Source organism: Ictidomys tridecemlineatus, chromosome 8 (genome assembly GCF_052094955.1).
Source record: "Ictidomys tridecemlineatus isolate mIctTri1 chromosome 8, mIctTri1.hap1, whole genome shotgun sequence".
NCBI lineage: Eukaryota > Metazoa > Chordata > Mammalia > Rodentia > Sciuridae > Ictidomys > Ictidomys tridecemlineatus.
The window spans coordinates 119,605,912-119,613,689 of NC_135484.1; the positions used below are offsets into that span (position 1 = coordinate 119,605,912).

The 7,778-nt window shown below is 47.0% G+C and overlaps 1 protein-coding gene across 5 annotated transcripts; it reads left to right on the forward strand.

Annotated features, from left to right (window-relative positions):
- The first annotated feature begins 55 nt into the window (after positions 1 to 55).
- On the forward strand, positions 56 to 5,618 carry LOC101967997 (popy class I histocompatibility antigen, alpha chain E). Of its 5 annotated transcripts, XM_040282327.2 has the most exons (7): positions 56 to 171; positions 466 to 735; positions 1,031 to 1,306; positions 1,975 to 2,250; positions 2,360 to 2,464; positions 2,802 to 2,866; positions 4,677 to 5,618. In XM_040282327.2, exons 1-6 carry the CDS (start codon positions 108 to 110, stop codon positions 2,852 to 2,854), a joined length of 1,044 nt encoding a protein of 347 aa, XP_040138261.2. In that variant the 5' UTR covers positions 56 to 107; the 3' UTR covers positions 2,855 to 2,866; positions 4,677 to 5,618. The 5 variants fall into 5 exon arrangements, with proteins under 5 accessions (XP_040138261.2, XP_077876427.1, XP_040138256.2 ...); XM_078020301.1 differs by lacking the exon at positions 56 to 171 and having other exon boundaries at positions 389 to 735; XM_040282322.2 differs by lacking the exon at positions 56 to 171 and having other exon boundaries at positions 389 to 735; positions 2,802 to 2,854.
- The last annotated feature ends 2,160 nt before the right edge of the window (positions 5,619 to 7,778 follow it).

Consider the following 7,778-nt stretch of genomic DNA (forward strand, 5'->3'; position numbering starts at 1 on the left):
CACCAGTGGTTTCTAGAGAAGCCAATCAGAGTTGTCGCCGCGATTCCAGGTGACAAGGTCCAGGCACCGCTGCAGGAACTGATTCTCCCTGTCCTTGGAGGTGTGTCATGAAGTTCAGAACTCTGTTCCTGCTGCTTTTGGGGCCTCTAACCCTGATCCAAACCTGGGCGAGTGAGTACCGGGTTGGGCGGGAAACAGCCTCTGTGGGTAGGATCTAGGGGACTGCCCGGCGGGGTCGCGGATTCAGGGACGAGGCATTTCTACCTTGTGAAGCCTGAACATTCCCTCCGTCTCAGACTCGCCCTGTCCCGATCTGAATCACCGACCATACCGTCCTTTCGGTCTGCCCCTTTTCTGTCTCACGAGTCCCCTCGCCCCCTCCTCCCATCATGGCCCATCAACCTGGGACCCTGGTCCTGTCCCAGGAGGTGGTCGCATCGGGTCTTAGCTTCTCTCTGTCCTCAGGGTCCCACTCTCTGCGTTATTTCCACACCTCCGTGTCCCGACCTGGCCACGAAGAGTATTTTTACACCTCGGTGGGCTATGTGGACGACACACTGTTCCTGCACTTCGACAGCGACGCCCCGAATCCGAGGGTGGAGCCGCGGGTGCAGTGGATGGAATTGGAGGCACCAGAGTTTTGGGAAGCGCAAACCAAGATTGCTAAGGCTCATGCACAGAAATTGAGCTGGAACCTGCGCTCCACTCTCCGTTACTACAACCAGAGCGAGGACGGTGAGTGACCTGGGACCAGGTGGCAGGGGACAAATGCCCCCATCTCTTTGGGACAGGCCATGGTCGACTACAGTCTCTGAGACTGCGACTTAGTTTCATTTCCAGGCCTCCAACATCCGTTGGCCCCTCGACTCAGAAAACTTGGGCGAGTTAGCTGGGGGTTCATTTTACATTTATGCAGAAGCCTTAGACCAATCCACCCCTCCTCCTCCCCCGCTCCCGGGTTGCTTGGCCAAGTTAAGCACCAGATGTAAAAGCTGGAGCAAAGCCAGTCTGACTTCCGGGGCGGGGCCAGGCTCTCACACCTTCCAGTGGATTTCTGGCTGTGACCTTGGGCCAGATGGAAGCCTCCTTCGTGGATATGAGGAGTTTGCCTATGATGGTGCGGATTACATCTCCCTGAATGAGGACCTGCGATCTTGGACCGCCTGGGACAAGGCTGCTCAGATCACCCAGCGCAAATGGGAGGATTCAGGAGATGCAGAGCACTACAGGGCCTACCTGCAGGAGGAGTGCCTGGAGTGGCTCCGCAGATTCCTGGAGAAAGGGAAGGACAAGTTGCTGCACACAGGTACCAGGGGATGAGGGTAGCCCGACATAGTTTGGACAAAAATGGAATTGCTAACAGAATACCAGAGGGCCTTCCCTCCTCTCAAGACAATTAAGGCATCAAGTCTTTCTTGGAATGGGGGAGGGAGAAGATCTCTGAACAAACTTAAGAGCACATTGCTTGGACCCTGACAGCAGCCTTGGGTAGCACAAGGTGACTTTCTCAGGCCTTGTTCTCAGCTCCACATTCAAATTGTTTGAGGTTGGACTCCAGGTTTTGTGAGTCTCTGGGCCTCCATTCAGGTCAGAACCTGAAGTCCCTCTTAGAGACCTGGGGCATCTTTCCCTGGTCAGTCTGATTCTACAACTTTCCAAGGAAACGGAGATTATCTCAGAAGCCTGAGTCCAGGCTGGTGCTTGGGTTTTGCTTTCCTTCCTCACTTCCATTGTCCTGTCTGTACTTAGTATGTTCACATGAGCACTGGTTCAGTGGCCATGGGAGGTAATGTAAAATGTCTTATTAAAAAATATTTTTAGTTGTAGATGGACACAATACCTTTATTTTATTTATTTATTTTTATGTGGTGCTGAGGATCGAACCCAGTGCATCCCATGTGTTAGGCAAGCACTCTACCAGTGAGCTACAGCCCCATTCCCAAAATGTTTTATTTTTCTAATTCTTCCCTTCAGAGTCCCCAAAGACACATGTGACCTATCACTTCAGCCCTGAAGGAGATGTCACCCTGAGGTGCTGGGCCTTGGGCTTCTACCCTAAGGAGATCACCCTGACCTGGCAGAAGGATGGGGAGGACCAGATTCAGAACATGGAGCTTGTGGAGACCAGGCCTGCAGGGGATGGAACCTTCCAGAAGTGGGCAGCTGTGGTGGTGCCTGCTGGGGAGGAGCAGAGATACACATGCCATGTGCATCATGAGGGGCTGCCTGAGCCCCTCACCCTGAGATGGGGTAAGGAGGGGATGAGGGCATAAAGCCTCCTGCCAAGAAAGCAGGAGCCATTCTCAGGGCTGAGAGCTGGTGGTTACAGCATCTCATCTTCCCTCTTTTCCCTTCCCAGAGCTATCTCGTCAGCACACCTTCTCCATGATTGGAATTCTTCCTGGCCTCTTTCTCTTTGGAGTTGTGTTTGCTAGTGTGAAGTGGAAGAACCAGATAAAAAGAGGCAAAGTCTGAATTTTTTTTGTCCCCCTATGGGTTTCAAGCCACAGGCAGGTATTTTCCAGTCTTTTGCTTTGTTACTGAGGAGCACCATTCACATGCATGTGTACCCAGAGTGAGGCCCTGTGTGCTGACACTTTCTTAAAAAGCACAGTGAAAAACAGGAAAGTTTTTACCCTGATGATTATGACCATGGAAACCTGATTCCCAGCAGTCCCAGGTCATTTTCTTTATGCTTCCTTCCCTGGGTCTGCAGTCACAGTCATGGAAATGTCACTGGTTTAGAACCAGGGGATTTCTCTAGAACCTCATGGCCCTGCATCCTCCCTGATCTCTCACAGGACACTTTCTGTCTACTGTTGGAAAGAAAAAAGCTACACTCAGGCTCAAATAAGTAAGAGTCGGGGTAAGATCACTGGGACCCTTGGGGTAGTATGAACAGGAGCCCTGTGGGGAGCTCACCTACCCCATGATTCTCTTTAGCTATAGCTCCTTTGGACTCTGAGTAGTTTTCTTTTCTTTAGCTGTTGTTGTTCTATCCTGGGCAGGGAAGAGTCCGAGGGGTTTAATGAATCTCTCATGACTTCTAAAGGAGGGTTGGAAAGGAGGAAGAGATAGAATGTAGGGGGCACAGCTGGGTTCTGGGGACTCTAAATCTGGACCTTTTGAGTGAGAGATGTTCAGAATGTTGCCACTTGGAGTGAACTTCCTAAATTTGTTCATAATTCTTTTTCTGCAAATGACTCTGAATGTGTCTGAGTTCCTATTGGCAAAATGTGAAGGGGTGAAATAACCAGCCTATCCCTGCCCACCAGGACCCTCTTCCCCATACTAACCTGTGTTCCCTTCTGTATCAGAAAAGGGGCCAGGATGTCTCTACCCCTGGTTTAACTTTATGTTGCATTGAGCTGCATCTTCTTATTTCACTATTGAAGATAAGAATCTGGGTATGAATGTGTTTTTCAAATTCTTGCCCTATAAAGAGATTGACGAGGTTATTCAAGGGGCACAATATTCCACAATTTGTGAGAGAAAACAAATTGAGATCTGAGAACCTCCCAGAATCCACGTGTTTGCTGTGTTGAGTCTGCTGCAGTGGGCACTGGAGAAGGCTGTAAGGAGCTGTGTGTGGGCAGGGCTGCAGCCAGGCAGTGCTCAGTCTCTGTGGGCTTTGATGTGGTCACTCAACAGCTGGTTGTTCCTCAGTAGAGTCTTGTCCACTAGACCTGTGATCACAGGGACTCAGATATTTCCTGGGCCTTGTCCTGTGTCCAGGACCAGAGGCAGAAAGGGTTTGTGTGGCCAGATCAACGTGGTTCATGCCTGAATTCAACCCTTAGCTCCCATTTTGGGGGTTTCTTTGTTTCTGTAGAGGATTATGCCTGTTCTTATTCTTGTGAATGAGTTCTGGTCTCCTGCTTTGCATCTAATTTAAATTATAGTTGGTGGAAAATTAAATCCATCTGCTTAGGGTTTTTTTTCCTCCTAAAGGGGAAAATGAAATGATGTGCTGTAGAGTGCAGGAGGGCTGGTGTGGGTGGAGGGAGGGAGGGAGGAAGAGCAGCTCTTATAAGAATAGTCCAGGCAGCCTGGACTTCTATGTGAGAGGACATTGTGCTGTAGCTGCCACAAGCAGCCTTTGGCCTGAGGCTCCATTAATAATGATAGTGTCTCTAGAAGAGGGAGATGCTCCGGAGTGATCATTCATCCAATTGATACTTACTGTGTGTCAGATCTGTTACACTGTTCTGTACCTGGGAAACACGAGTGAAATTAAACCAGTTGTCCTCTCTGAGGAGCAGATGTCCTAGTGGGCAGAGGTAGAAAATTTCATCTAGGCAGTGGGTAGTTTTCATGGCAGGAAGTGGCAAGTAATATAGGGAAGGTGATCTAGTGCATGATGTGAGGCAGCGAAGAGGGCTGTGTGCTGGGGTGGGCAGCGTGGGCATCATGAAGAAAGTGAGATTTGAGGAGAGACGTGAGGACCTGAGGTAATTAGCTATGAGGACACCTGGAGGAGTTCTTTCCAGGCCAGGGGAAGTGCACTGCAAGTGACAGGGCGGAATGAGTGTGTAAGAGTGTGTGTGTGTGTGTGTGTGTGTGTAAAAGAGAAGAGAAAGACTGAGATGATGTCAGAGGGGCTTCCAGATCTGTAGCCTAAGGGTCCTAGAGAGCTTGGGCTTCATCTGACAAATGCCTTGTCATGGTGTCCACAGAGCTCTGCTTCTGCCCGGGAAATTCCTTCACATCCAAAGAAGTGTGACCACAGCTGGAACTTCAGAATCTCTGCTCCTACCATCTTCTCCCTCCTCCTGAGGTAGCTGGCTTGATGAGGGGTGCCGTGGCCTTTTGAAGACTTCATGACAGTGGCAGCTACATGGAGACACCTTACAGCTGGGTCAAGGTCCCTCAGGAGGCTGCACGTGCTCTGAACTAGTGTCTGACAGGTGGTACTGTTTCCCCCACAGCCAGGATTCATGGGTCCAGGAATCAAGAAGTGGGAATGGGAGTGGCAACTCTCACTATGGCCCCCAGTGACCCACTAGCAATGTATGTGCTTCCTGTGCCAAGACCTTATGCCCTGCTGGCCTGGAGATCTTAGTTTCACAGAAGAAATGCTTCCATCAAGAGACAACAATGAGTTCACAGAATTGGAAAGGACAACTGTCACTGGCCATGTTGGGCTCTTCTTGCTTTGAGTCAAGAGCTCAAGAGTGGAGTTAGCTGGTGGGCCTGAGTGATGGATCCTGGCAGTCAGGGGGACATGGGACAGCTGCTCCCCAGGGAGGAAAGGAAGGGAATGTCTGGAATACAGGAGTTCCTTAGGGTGCCTCTTAGTGTTACATCCCCTGTGATTAATGTCCATGGGAAACTACATCAGCCCAACCCAGGCAGGACCAAGAGTGGCCAGGGCCCTTCAGGAATGAAGGTTGGCATCACCACAGCAGGAGAAATGCCACAGGCAGCTGAACTACTTGCTGAATTGAAGGGAATATGGAATGGGAGGTGGAAGAAGATAGTTATGAGTACCAGCAGCAACACATGACCATTTTTAGAGGAGAGGACTATAATTTCATTTGCATATCTTCTTTATTTTATTATGAATATGTTTGTGGTATGTATTTATTAATCAAATATACTTATTTTCTTGAGTCTCACCTTTTTATACATGACAAATAATTTTGACTGTTTATCATAGTATTAAGCATTTTTAAGTGTTTGTCTTAGTGTTTTGCATTTTGAGATGTCTATCAAGGAGAGGAGGAGAGTACATCACAGAGGGACTTTGCATCCTGTATTAGGAAAGGGATGGTGTAGTTCAGTTGTATGCAGGAGAGTCTTATCATGTTAGGTGGAAGTATAATTTATTATTCTCTTTAAAACAGAAGCCATCCTGGTGCTCAGAGGGATTGAGGTGTGTGATCAGAGCTATCCCAGTGTGGGATATGTGTTAAAACCTTAAAGTTTTTTTCCTTAGAAAGAAAAGGTGGACTTATGTTGTCAATCATGGTATGTGAATTGGAAGATCATTTTGTTCTCACCCCATGAAGTACAACCAGGTGGACTATGCAGAAAGTGGATCAGAGCTCAGCATGGAGAATATCTCTGTTGCTGCTCTCTGAAATGATTCCCCAAACCCATTTATCACTTCTTAGAGTAAAAAATGGAATCCAGAATTTTTCCTCTTTCATATAAAGTATATATCATATTGGGAGCTAATTACATGTTTGGGAAGGCCACTGAACCAGGCTTAATGTTATGTAGCCAAGGACAGAAATACTCTGATGACTAACAAAGGATTCTGTGACTGGTACTGCCGTTGCTGCTGATGCTGGGAACCGGTCATCACTACTTCCACTTGAGCCACTATCCCTTATGTGTCTGCCCTTCCCCAGCCCCTCTGTCATCATGTCCTGGTCAGAGTCCAGCATGTGGTCATCTGACTGGTGGAGCTGAAGCCTCATGTTGTGTTCCCCTGTAATAATGCCTGGGAGGTGGAGTTTGTCTTTTTATGGAGAGAAGTGGTTTCTGACTCTTAACAAGACAAAAGTGTGGAATTACCCTAACTTAGGAAGAGATTTTAGTGCCAGGGCTGAGGAATGGAGAAAGAATGGAACATTCTAATTTTTGGAACAGTGATCAGGGACTAGAGCTTCATGTGTTGTTTGTAGATTCTCAGATTTGGATGATGAATAAGTAACTAATGAATGACATCTTCTCATACATTCCCTTGAAAATGTGTTACTAGATCCAGTTTTGGTCTATATCAGCTTATACTTGAGACAATGAAGTGTCTTTTTGGGATGGTGAAATGGTCATTAAAAACACCTCCTGGCCTTTGTCTCTTATTAGTAGTGTAAAACAGCCAAGTCTGTACTCTTCAGAGAATCTGCATGTACCCTGATGTTTTCTAGGAATATTTGTATTTTCTTGTGCATGAAAATGTTTCTAGGGAGATAACCTCTAACATCTATCAGTTTTTTGTGTTGAGTGCTGCAAAGGACTTTAAAAAACCTGAATCTTCCAGTTTAGATGTGGTGCTACCATCAGTCTGGACCATGACTAGCTGGTGGCATTGTTTTTAGCAGATCTGAGGACATGAAGTAAATCCTCATATTTTGCTCATCTTTTGTTCTGGAATTTGTCTTTGAGAGATGGCAAGGGAATTTTTTTCCCTCTATCCATCCAAGTATGTGATTCTCCACCAGCAACTGGGAGTTCTGCTATTGAATCCTAAGACTAACTTATGTTAATGTCACATTCTAAAAGTTCAAGGGCTCTTCCCACAAGGCTTCCCTCATTTAACATGCCAGAGCAAGCATGGAGACCCTAGGTTACTACACTTCTCTTTTACCTGGTACAATGTTGGAGGTTTCTGTAGCCTCTTTCTTAAGTGTTGATGATTTAATAGAAAACCTAACAGAACCTAGGTAAAGGCCGTTTATTATTATAGTTTATAAAGGGCACAAACAAGCAGCCAGAGGTAGAGGTATACAGATAAGATCTAGAAGTGGTCCAAGTGCAGAAGCCTCTGTTCCCATGAATTTGGGGTACACCACCCTCACAGCATGTGGATCAGCAATATGGAAGCTCTCCAGACACGGTTGTTCAGGTGTTCTGTTCTAGTCAAGGTTTGAACTATTGAATGAAATCCAGTAATAATGAGGAGAGCATTCTGCTTTACTCAGACTACAAATTCATTGTTAATCTGATTCATAAAACACCCTTTGGTAAATATCCAGTATAATGTTTTAACAAATATCTGGGCACTATGGTCCAGCCAAGTTGACATATAAAGTTAATTACCAAATTTCCCA

Coding starts and splice junctions, on each gene's coding strand:
- LOC101967997 (XM_078020301.1), top strand. CDS start 390: ATGGCCCATCAACCTGGGACCCTGGTCCTGTCCCAGGAGGTGGTCGCA. Junction 2,251..2,359: donor GCCCCTCACCCTGAGATGGG/GTAAGGAGGGGA, acceptor TTCCCTTCCCAG/AGCTATCTCGTCAGCACACC. Junction 2,465..2,801: donor GAAGAACCAGATAAAAAGAG/GCAAAGTCTGAA, acceptor GATCTCTCACAG/GACACTTTCTGTCTACTGTT.